At 43.6% G+C, this 11948-nt stretch overlaps 1 protein-coding gene across 1 annotated transcript; it reads left to right on the top strand.

The window, feature by feature from the left end:
- The first annotated feature begins 3891 nt into the window (after positions 1 to 3891).
- LOC115684017 (uncharacterized) lies at positions 3892 to 6628 on the top strand. Its single transcript, XM_056320500.1, has 2 exons — positions 3892 to 4281; positions 5056 to 6628. The coding sequence occupies exons 1-2, from the start codon at positions 3903 to 3905 to the stop codon at positions 6198 to 6200; spliced, it is 1524 nt and encodes a 507-aa protein (XP_056176475.1). The 5' UTR covers positions 3892 to 3902; the 3' UTR covers positions 6201 to 6628.
- The last annotated feature ends 5320 nt before the right edge of the window (positions 6629 to 11948 follow it).

Here is an 11948-nt window from a genome sequence, read left to right as displayed (position 1 = left end):
CTATTTGTACTGTAGTAACTTCATGTAGACCTCTAAGACGACGGCTCTTAACAGGAGATGCCACGATAGATCTGGACTCACAAAATAGGTCCATCACGAGGAACCCTTAACTAGAGAGCTAAGGTCCAGAACTCGAGCGTTTCCTTTTCTGTATTGTGCAGGCTCAAGACCCTCAAGGTCCTATACAGCCGACTATTCGAAGTCCCGTTGAGACCGCACATTGAGATGCTCGGTTCTCAGCAGCTTAAGCCCCGCCATTACTTAGGGCTCAAGGGAGAGAGATTCGGGCAATTCAATTACCTTATTGAGTGTGCTAGGGTTACTACTATGGCGTGATTCTAGCATGGCATTGCGACGTGCAATTGTGACTTATATTAAGCCTTTCGAAAGTATAGCGAAGCTCGGGATTTGAAGATTGTTTGTGGATGGCGCGTTACAAGATTCATGCCACCACCGATTATAGTATGCATCGACACTAACAATTCGCGATCATCGATCATTGTATCATTTTCAACATTGAAACATCCGTGACCATGATGTGTATAAAGCAATCTTCCTGGTTTTGTCATTTAAGATATGAACACCCACACACTTCATCCGTCGCCGAGTGTCAAACCCCACAAAAGACCGAACTGTGTAATCATGGAGATAAACCTGCGTTGGTGCTAAAAATTAGAAAGAAAATCACATAGACCGCATGATATTGGGAAGAAAAGAAGATAAAGAGAGAGACCCAAGATCAGTATCCCCATTTCATTTCACTGAACCACGATGATCATGTTTGTACACTAACCATCCACAACAGTGTTTCTGCCGAGGCGAATGCCATGACATGAACACAACGGTTACGCGACATGGAATCAAAGTAGCTGAGGAGACTGTCAAATTAAGCCAGAGACCTAAAGCAAAACCCTAAACAGAATCACCACGAAAACCTCCTTTTTTCTTGGTTTGTTTGGTTCCATGCTAAGACGCTCGCCCCAGAACCTCAACGATCACCCTATCCTGCACACATCAAAACCGCGGAACAGACCAAGGCACACATGAGAATCGAGGACGAGACCACGAAGCACACCAGGTTATCCCTAGTCAGGGTTGTCGAGCCAAACATGAGCTCCGCCAAGGAGGCCTCGTGATCCAAGCAGTGCTCGAGCAGCCTCCGCCGAGCCGCGCTCAGCTTCGCCTTGACGCGCTCCATCTCCGCGGAGTACCTCGGCAGGCGCCGCAGCTCGCTGGAGAAATAGAAGCAGTAGGAGGCGAAGATGACGAAGGACAGCGACAGGGGGCATCCACATGGACCCGCAGGTCACGTACGGCGACCTGGCGGCGGCCGCCACCTGGAACATGCAGAAGAGGTGGATGGCCATGCTCTGGAAGGAGCGGAACGCGACGCCGTCCATGTTGCGGTCGAGCTCCTCCATTCTCCGGCCAAGGCGGCCTGCCCAGCTCTTCCGAAGGGCTACGTGCAACATCGCCGGAGAGCTCTCTGTGCAGAACCGGATGACGACGACGGACGGTCCTGGTGACGAAGGAGATCGCTTTTTTTTAGGGGGGAGAAACCAGGATCTAAACATCCGACGGTCGGTGCTGCCCGCGCGGGTCTCCATCTAACGGCTCCAGATCAGTTGTTCTGTGTGGGCAGATCGGGGGGCGAAAATTTCACGCGTTAACAAACTTGATTAAGGATTATTTTCTATTAGGTCTGCATCTATCTAATTACCTAACTTTAGTTAGTACTGCAGTTCCACGTTGTCTGTCAGAGGTGATCGGTTTCATGGTCGATTGATTCCTACTCTGAATCTGTGAACCGGACCGAACAGGGTTGATACGCAATCTGTGGAATCGCAAACCGACCCCATCACTTGGATTTCACGGGTTTTTTTTATTTATAAATTTTATTCTATGGTTTCCACAATATAAAAAAAAGAAAAGAAAAGCGAAACAAATTCACAAGAAATCGGGAACATACTGCTCGGTCAATAATTTATCTTAAATTTTTTTTATGGTTTCTAATATATATACACTCTTGACCGTTTCCACTGGTTCAGTTCGGTCTAGTCTGGCCGGTCTCGGTATGGTTCTTTCTTAGGAACCGCAAGTCAGATCACTTATTTCCGGTTCAAAAATTTGGAACCAGGAACCGGACCGATTCTTGCTGGAGCCATCCAGAATTAGCAGGCTCGGTCCAGTTCTCGAGCTGGATGCACACCCCCTATTGTCGGTCGCTAATAGTCAGCGCCACCGATCGCCAATGCCGCCTCTGGTTGCCAATGCCACTGCCATTGATTGCCGCCGATTGAGGTCGCGGCTTGTCGGTCGTTCGCTGCTTTTCGTCGTTGATGAGAAGTATTCTTCAAAAAGGTCATAATTCTTTGTCATCCAAAACGTTTGAATCTTCCTTATTCGTGGGACCATGCGAGGCCTACAAGTAATCAACGTTGCAGAATGTGATTTGATTTCGTATACAATATTTATGACATTCTCTAAACTTTGTAACGCGGGAAGACATAGAGACTGTCGCTCACTGCACACCGAGATCTAGCGGTGACGCACAGAAGAGGAGCGAGCTGCTGTTGTCGGAGGGGGAACGCGAACCGGCGACCGGCATCCTCCGGCGCGGCGATCTCGAGCTTTCACCGTTCCCTAAGTGAGGAGGCTGTCGATGCTGTCCATATTTGGGCATCGCTTTAGTGGTTGGGGGTGTTTAAGGTGCATTAAAAGCCAACGATGGCACCACCACATGCACCTGCCTATGCCTCTTTCCATTTTTTGATCATGCCTTGCATTCAGACTCTGTTTTTGCTGCTTCCTATTCTTAGTTATCAAAAGTGCATCCCCCCACGTTCCCTCCATAAGTAGGCTTTTTCTCGGCATCGGCCTCGAGTCGTATCGATCCCTCGAGCTAATCCGATCTCGAGGGGAAGGATGGTCCCCGTGAGATAGGCCTTGCGGCTCAAGCTCGCCGCCACGAACGTGAGTTGCCGCCACTGCCCGAGTCGTCCGGCGACCGCACCAGGTTCACGTTGCTCGGCACGAACTCGTTGCCGGCGGCGAGCTGACTCGGCCAGCGGGAGAAAACGTCGGGTAGGGCCCACCCACCTCGTCATCCTAGTCCCCGACCATTCGGCAGTCGACACGTGTCCCAGATGGCCCCACCATTCAGATTTTTCGTCTCCCTCCATTGCCCTCTCTCTCCTCCGTTGCCCGTCGCTCTCCGTTGCTCTTTTTAAACCCTCTCTGCTACTGCTGCTTTCTTTTTCTCTCCATCTCCTGTCTAGCTCATTTTTCAGGAAAGCTTAAGAGAACAAGAAACGAAAGCTAGAATACAGACCCAGAAAAGCTCTGAACCATCCTCAACCTCGAAGTCTCTGAGGTGGGGTAAGGCCTTCATTTCAAGCTTTCTTGCTGTGCACGCGTCGCTTGTGGCTTTATGATCTTCTTTGTTCATTCTCGGCTCTGCATTCCCCTCATCATCATCAAGTCTTTGCATAAAGGTCTCATTTTTACTTGCCTTCTTCGTTTACTTTCGACTTTCTCATGGTGTTGTAGAATTTATTTCTAAGTGAATGCATGTTTCAGGCTCTAACTCGTTCCTCACGTTAAATTTGTGGGGATTTTTGTTTGTCTGTCTCATTTTTACTGTTCTTGACGTTCTGAACTTGAATGATGTCGCTCTAACTAATGACTACGTTGGTAGTTTCAATCTTTCTCCTTTACCGGTGAATGGGGTTTTTGTTTGAAAGCCTGTTTTAACAAAATGCCTGTGTGGTTTAGAAAATTTTGATGATGGGAGCTAGTTATGTTATCAAGTATTGAATTTTAGCATTATGCTGCCGTGTTTATGTTGTCCTGAGATGGCTTTTTTCTGCTAGTCTGCTGCGTCGCGTAAACTCAGGAGCTTTATGGAGAAGGGGAAGCAAGTAATGGGAAATGAAGTTTCGAGCGAGGAGGCGATGAAGGTGAACAATATGCACCTATACCCTGTGGAACCTTATAGTTTGGGTGAAGGTTTGCCTTATGCTCCCGTAGATTGGCCAAATCCCGGCGATACTTGGCGTTGGTGGGTCGGCAAGAGAACCAATTCGTCTGGTTTCTATCAACAAAGGTTATTATATCTTCCAAAGCGTCTCCGTTTCCGTGGCAGTGACTCTTTTTGCCGTTTTCGGGGCAAGTCTTCGCTCAAAGCCTACATCTCTTCGCAGTTTCCAAACGCAGATGTTGAGGAGTTTCTTGCTTCTTTTCGCTGGATGGTTCCCTCTACAAAACAGCTCCAGAGCGAAGGTGAGGTTTAAGTCTAACATAGTTTTGGTTATATCGTTAACCTATCATTCAATTTGGAAGTCCAATGATTCAGAAGGTGGAAGGTCTTTTATGGTCATAATGTTTGTATAAGCTCTAGTTTGCGATCACTTGGCTGTTCATCTCTTTGGTGAGTTATGGCTTTAACATTGATTAAAATGTAATGATTAGGAGGTTTGATCTATATGCGCTAGAAGATGCTACAGAAAATAGAAAATTTAGACAAGTATAAAGGAGCATGAAAAGTTCAGAAGTGTCTGATATATCAGACCAACTTTTAGTAAATTCAATCACAAAGGAGAAGGATGAGCCCTGCTTGGGTTTAGAAGACAATAAGATGACAGACAGCAAGCTACTCACAGAAATGATTTACCCTTACCTTTTACACTCTCATATATACATTTTGCTATCTGCATTGAGAACACCAAATATGTGGAGTTTCAAAATACTTCAAGGACCCTGCTATTTCTGTAAAGGGAATTTAGTCAAGTATGAATTCCGGCATTTCTTCTAGTGGGGAAATGATGCGAATGAAAGTTTCCTCTTTGTTTCGCTATGCCGTCTGTAATCTAGGCAACTGCTAGTACACGTTGCTAAGGCTCAGAAAATTTAAGGACTCTGTCATTTGCCACTTTTGATGGAAAACCCATTTGCGTAAAAATGTTGAGCCGAGACAAGCAAAATTTAAGATACCATTCGACTTCTTAGTTGTTTCAGTTATTTTTGGATCACTCTGATATGCAGATTTGCATCCAGATGTCTTTCCACAGGTACCACCGGTTGAAATTGCATCTAAGAGGAGAAAAGAAGCCCCCGGTAATTCCAAGATGATGAAAAAAGCAAGACCAGCTATATCACGAGCCTTCCCTAGGCGCAGAACCCAGCAGTCTTACAAAATACCAGCTCAAGCCAACACTGGAAATGACGAGTCTGTAATTGACTTGTGTTCCCTAACGGATGATAGTACAAGTGATGGAAGTGAATATTTGTGTTCCCCAAAGGATGATAGTACAAGTGATAGAAGTGGATATTCGATAGGTGGCTCTGAACCGCAAATTGATCTTGAGGACGTTGCTCCTGACCAACGTATTGGTTCTAGCTGCTACGCATCCAAGGATTTCGAGGCACAAGATGTGCAAAATGTCCAGAAACATCATGCTCAATTTTGTGAAGAAGATGTTGATGACTGTCTAAAGTCTTTGGAACATGTTCTTTCTCAGCACAATGATGAAGCTCAGGTGCGGACTCCTTTCACTTATGTAGGTTCTGATATGGCAGAGGAAATGTCTACTTTCCGCAAGAGGCTTTCTTCCATTCTTGCCCTGGATTTCTCATGCTTGCTGTCCTCAGAGTACCTAGAGGAGATTACTTTTTCGGTAGAGAAGCTCGCGGCCGATCCCATCTTGACTGTTGATCAACTGCTTAAGTTGAAGTCGGTCGAAGAGATCCCCAAAGCAGGCAAGGTTTTTCTGCGCACTAAGGGAATTGCTGAGCAGGTTACCAAATTTTTCGGAGATCTTCAGGCCATGAAGGACAAGGTTTCTTCTATCAAGAGAAAGTTCAGTGAGCTGAAGAAGGGAGCAGGAGAATTGCAGTCTCAGATAAATTCCAAGTCATCTCTTGTGCGAGAAATAGATGAACAAATTGCCCAGATTCAATCTAGGAAAGCTGAACTTGCTCATGACCTCGAGTTGACGACTAAGGCGAAAGTTGAGGCGGTTGCTGAGCAGAAGATCAAGGCTAACTCTATATCAGCTGTCATGCGAGAGATCAAGACTGCCATTGCTGAAATCCCAATATGGGAATTGAAGAAGAAAAATGCTGAAAAGCGAATGGCTGAGATCCTCGCCAGGTATGCGCCTCTCAAAGGTTTCTCCTTTGGGAAATCCAACGGAAATTGATCTCTCGCATGATGGCTGATGATTTCAGCATTAACCATGCTTCGTAGCATTTGTGTTTCATTCCTTACTTTGGAATTTTATCAGTGTTTTCTCGAACTGATGTGGATATGAAAAGCTTAGTTCGATCGGTTTAACAGGGTCACCAGTTGTGTAATCTGAATAGCTAGAGTTAATGGTAAGAGTTACTAGTAAAAACTCAATGTGAATTACAATTCACGGCTCATCTCTCGAAATTGTCTCTGTTCGACTACTTTGTTGACATTTTGGCATTTCACATGCTGTTGTTTGCAACAGCTTGCACAATGTAGCTCGAAGAATCTGTCGATCAATGCGCTAGAAAGGGATACAATCCAATTTTGGCTTGCCATGGCATGAGATTCATTGGCTCGAGTCGCCAGTTTGTGACAAGTCTTGCTTATCTTGGACCACGAAATGTAACAGTTCAGCTTATCGATCTTGTAATGCATGACTCTCTACAACCTACTAGTCTTTGAGCTTGAAAACTCTTTCTACTATATAGGCAGCGAATTAGAAGAAAAATGTATGATAAGACTTAAAGGCTACTTGACAAGTCTGTTTATCTCAGATTTACATGGTTTGATCGAGGTGACTTACGTTTACAGGAAGAGCAGCAAAGATTTCCTCTATAAATTAAGCCATACACCGGAAATTATAGCCACACTCGTATCACTCAAACACTCTTAATCTCGTAAATGAATTAAGCAAAATCTTAAACAAGATTTTCTATCGGCTATAAAACACTCGTGGAGCTTCTGAAGATGCAATTAGCGAAGCCTCTTGATGCAATTAAGTGCAACGCCCCAAATCTCACGAAGAAGTTTGATTTTGCACATCAACTTCGCATGACGACAAATCAAAATAACCCATGGAAATATATACATGGACTCAAGTCCAGATGAAGCCCCTTGCTCTGACCGAAAGTAAATATCTTTTAGTTTCCCTTTTGATTTTTCTTGACCAACTTCAATCAGGAAGTTTTTTTTTTTTTGGTAAGGAACTTCAATCAGGAAGTTTTTTTTGTTTTTGATAATCGAGGTGTCCGCGCGGCCGGCGAACTAGGGCTCAAACCAGCGGTGATGCCCGACTAGTCCTCGAGGGGGGCTAGCGCAGCATCCCACTGCCACGACCCCCCACTTAAATCACCGATGGGCGAGTTTTGAACCCAGGACCTCTCGTGAAAGAAATTGAGCGCAAACCAACGCGGCCACCGATGGGTGAGTAACTTCAATCAGGAAGTTTTTTTTTTGGTAAGGGAACTTCAATCAGGAAGTTGATTCCCATATTTTCCAAAAAACAAACCTGTATCCAATAAAATTTCCAGGTTGGATTCCTTTCTATGTTCTTTTTCATTACCTTTTATTTCCTTCTCTTGCTTTTTCAAGTTGGGATGTTCCAAAAACTTTTATCTCGGTCGGGTCGGTCACGAACTCGAACTCGAATCATAATTTCAATGGTAACGATGAAACATAAATACCAAATTTACCAATGTCACAATGCGATCTATGTATGGTTATGAATGAGTTCGAGAATTGGAGAATGATGAGTTAACATGTTTAGCCTGTTTCTTTTGGGATTCCTTGAATGTGAAGAAAGAAAAAGAAGCATAAGGAAATAGATAATTCTAGAGGAAATTGGATACTGTAAAATAGATAATCACAAGTAGATAAATATTATCGCTAGCCAAAAAAAAACAAGAGAAATGACTATTAATGTCATTAGAAAGATTTACTAAATTTCAAAGATGAAAAAACACTTGATATGTTGGCTTTGAAACTAATAACGAAATCATTGTGCATTCAAATGGCTCCTCATTCTTTTTGGTCAAATCAAGTTGCTCTAGAAGAACTCTCCAGTGACCTAAGATCAGGACTTGTGAGGCAGTGATATCAAATATACATACATATAAAGAAAAGACAAAAAAAAAAAGATCACATCTTCTTATTGGTATTGGTCACAATATTGGTCACAATTAGAAAGCTTATTCTCAGATTAAAAGATACATACATATTCTAAACAAACGTACTAAAAACTTTATTTGATTGACGCGTTCTACATAATGTGTTAACAATATTATAGTCAACAAAATTTTTACTAGATCTAATCACCTGGCTTTAGTTAGTACTACAATTCCATTTATACATTTCTGTAACCATAAAACTATAAAATAAAAAAAAATACTACTCTATCGGCTGCATCCGCTAGTATTCAAGCAGGGGTAATCGGTTCTAAGATGGGTCGGTTCCCATCCTGGAATTGAGAATCGGACTAGGGTCGGTTCCCAGTTTGTGGAATCAAGAACCAACCTTGTCACCTTGGAGATGGCAGTGTTATTTTTATTTTATGGTTTTTACGATAAAAATTAAAAATAATGAAACGGACTTGCAATGAACCGGGAACATACTGCTCGATCAATACGTTTTCTTCATTTTTTTTTTTAATGTTTTCTAGTATACTCTGGGCCGATTTCGCCGGTTCGGTCCAGTCAAGTCGGGTCAGTACGGTGCCTTCCCAAGAATCGGAAATCGGAAAGGTAGATCCGATAAATGGGCGGGCAAACGGTAGGGCATATCAAGCCTCAAGGACAAAATGAACAGATTTGGGCAACACTCTTCAGTTTATATATATTCAAAATCCCAGCCAACTCAACTTTTGGCCCAAGCTCAATCCTACCCGACCTCAACAATTGAATGCGCATTTTAACCTATGGCCGGGCCTAAATGACACGTCAAACCCGACATTGCGGCTCGGCCCGTCCGGGCCCTCTTAATATCACCTCTACCATGGAAAGGAAGGCCCCGCAACTAAGGCAGCAACCAACCACTTCAAAATAAGTAAAAGGGGCTTTCTCTTTTTTCTCCATAAAAAGCACGACACCCTCGAGTTTTTGGTACAATGAAGGCTCCTATATTGAATGAAAAATGCATATCCTAAGCTGGAGAACAATGTCGGCGTCGGAAGGATCGATTAGCAAAGCGCTTCGACATAGTTCATTTGTCCTTGCAGGCGAATTGATCGAGTTAAAACGTAAGCTACATTTCTACCAGCGTCCACCTATATTGTGGCCTGTTGCATCTATGATCTCTAAATAGCCACCCTCTTTCTGCGTCCAATAACTACATACTAGAGCGTGGCTCGAAGTGGTGTGGGCTATATGCTCGCAATGCTCCAGCCACCCTCTTCAAAGTCCTAATCGTCGTACTAACCAAAACCAGGAAAACTGTGAAGCCTAAAACATGCTATGAGTTCAGACGGCAAAAGGACACCAGAAGTGCCACAACTTGTGTACGGATATCACTTTGGTGCCATAACTTTTTTTCGGATCACTTTGGTGTCAACTTTTTTGAAAAACGATTATTTTAATGTCAATGCTGATGTGGCACGTCGGAAATCCGATGTGGCGCTGACATGGCTCGCCGGAGAGGTCCAGTCAGCATTAAAAACAAAAAATGACGCCGTTTAGTCCCCTGACGTGTACTTTTTAAAAAAAATAAAATTTAAATTATATTTATATAAAAAAAAAACATTGCAACAGCGGCGAGGCTGCTGCTGCCAACCCACCACCACCGGGAAGGGCCGGCAGTGGTGGGCGAAGTGGTCGGTGAGGGTCGCCGACCCCTGGCCGGGGCCCGGCGACCCTCGCCGAGACCCGGTGAGGGCTAGATCGGCGAGGCGAGACCTCGCCGTCGCCTGGGTCTCGACGGCGAGGTCTCGCCTCGCCCAACAAAGGCGAGGCCGACCTCGTCGTTGCTCGGTCGCGATGGCGAGGTCTCGCCTTACCCGGCAAAGGCGAGGCCGACCTCGCCATCGCGACCCGGGCGACGGCGAGGTCTAGCCTCGCCCGGCAAAGGCGAGGCGAGCCCTCGCCGTCGCGACCCAGGCGACGGCGAGGTCTCTTCGCCGGATCCGGCCCTCGCTGGGTCTCAGCGAGGGTCGCCGGGCCCCGGCTAGGGGCCGGCGACCCTCGCCGACCACTCCGCCCACCACCGCCGGCCCTTCCCGGCGGTGGTGGGTTGGCGGCAGCAGCAGCTGCTGCAATGTTTTTTTTTTTTTTTTAAATATAATTTAAATTTTATTTTTCTAAAAAATTAAAAATTTCGAAAAAAAGCCACCTAATTTTCACGTGTACAAGTCAGATCATTTTTTTTTAAAATATAAATGCCAGGTCAGCTTTTTGGCCGGAGTCACTAAAGTGATCTCTTTTCTTCCGACTTGGCACCAAAGTGATCCGAAAAAAAGTTATGGCACCAAAGTGATCTTCGTACACAAGTTGTGGCACTTCTAGTGTCCTTTTGCCGAGTTCAGACATTACGGCTAGGTTTGAGTATGAACAGTTTCGAATCTGGAAGCTCTGCAAAAATACGGAATTCCAGAGAGACAACAAAAACAAAAGCAAACTTGACGTTATAATCTCAAGGGAAAAAGCCATCGAAAATCCTAAACTATGCCTACTTTAACACATTTATTCAGATTTTTTTTTGTGATACAAAAAACCTCAAATTTATATTCATGTGACACATTTATCCCAAAACTCCAAACTTATACCCGTTTGACATATTTACTCTAAACTTTTTTTTATAATGCAAAAACCCTAAACTTGTATCCGTGCAATTTAGGGTAAATATGTCACATGGTACAAGTTTGGAGTTTTTGTGTCACAAAAAGAAGTTTAAGGTAAATATATCACATTAGGCATTGTTTAAGATTTTCGGTAGCCTTTTCTCTAATCTCGAAGTTGGATCTTTTCCGAGTGCTTATGAAGGTGAATCGATGCATGAACTTAGCTCCCACCGAGTGATCATTTCTCTTTGACCTACTTTCACCGAAAAAAGAAGAAAAATGATGTTGTGAATCAGAAAATTGCTTTTGACCGACCATCCATAAAAAATAATAAAAAGAAAAAAAAAACAAAGGGATATTGTTGTAATTACATGGGCTTTTATCCATTATTTTCTGCTTAAGTACAATGGAAGACGAGGTCCAACATGACCTTACAATGGGATCTCTCATTACTCAAAAGATTATCAAATTATTAAGTTTAATTACACAAATCTTTCACCAAAAATTTAGCGAGCGAGCATCGTCTGCACCGCTTATACTATGATCGTCAAGATTCGAGGTGCTATATGATAAATAATTGTCTAGCAATCTAATTTGCAGTACTCATGGAAAAAGGTGAAAGGTGCAAGTCACAGCCACCCTAAAACAAAACCTAACGCTATATCCTCGGCAAAACAAAAAACACGACGAGGGCGCGCATTATGCGACTTTCCCCACTATCGTACGCCTATTCTGTGGAGTTGCACAGTGTCGGGCTTCATTTTCTTTGCGGAGGAAGGATGATTTAGAAAATTCTTTTTTTCATAAAACGATCATTTGTATCGCTTAGAATGATTGATCAATGATAAATATTTTCATTATCGATTATAATTTATGTCCAAATACTTTTATGGAAGGTGTAAAAAAAAATTTATTCATTTTGCTTTTGCAAGCAATATAAGCGATTATTTTCAAACTAACATTTTTCAAATTATTCATTTTCTCGAACTTTTTCCTAGCGAGAAAGAAACAAAAAAGAGCAAGGACAAAGAAAAGGAGAGGATGGTCTCACAATTGGCAGCAGTCTGACCTTAGACTACACGACATCAGAGAACTACTTTTAACGACATATTCATGGACAATCCCACAGCTTAAATTTAGTAAACCGATCTTAGCGTGCTCGCGCTAGCT

This window comes from Syzygium oleosum, unplaced genomic scaffold (genome assembly GCF_021117445.2).
Source record: "Syzygium oleosum isolate NSW1041296 unplaced genomic scaffold, Sole_v2.1 Sole_v2.20, whole genome shotgun sequence".
Lineage (NCBI taxonomy): Eukaryota > Viridiplantae > Streptophyta > Magnoliopsida > Myrtales > Myrtaceae > Syzygium > Syzygium oleosum.
Note: the sequence above shows the minus strand (reverse complement) of the source record. Positions and strands in the feature narration are given on the sequence as shown.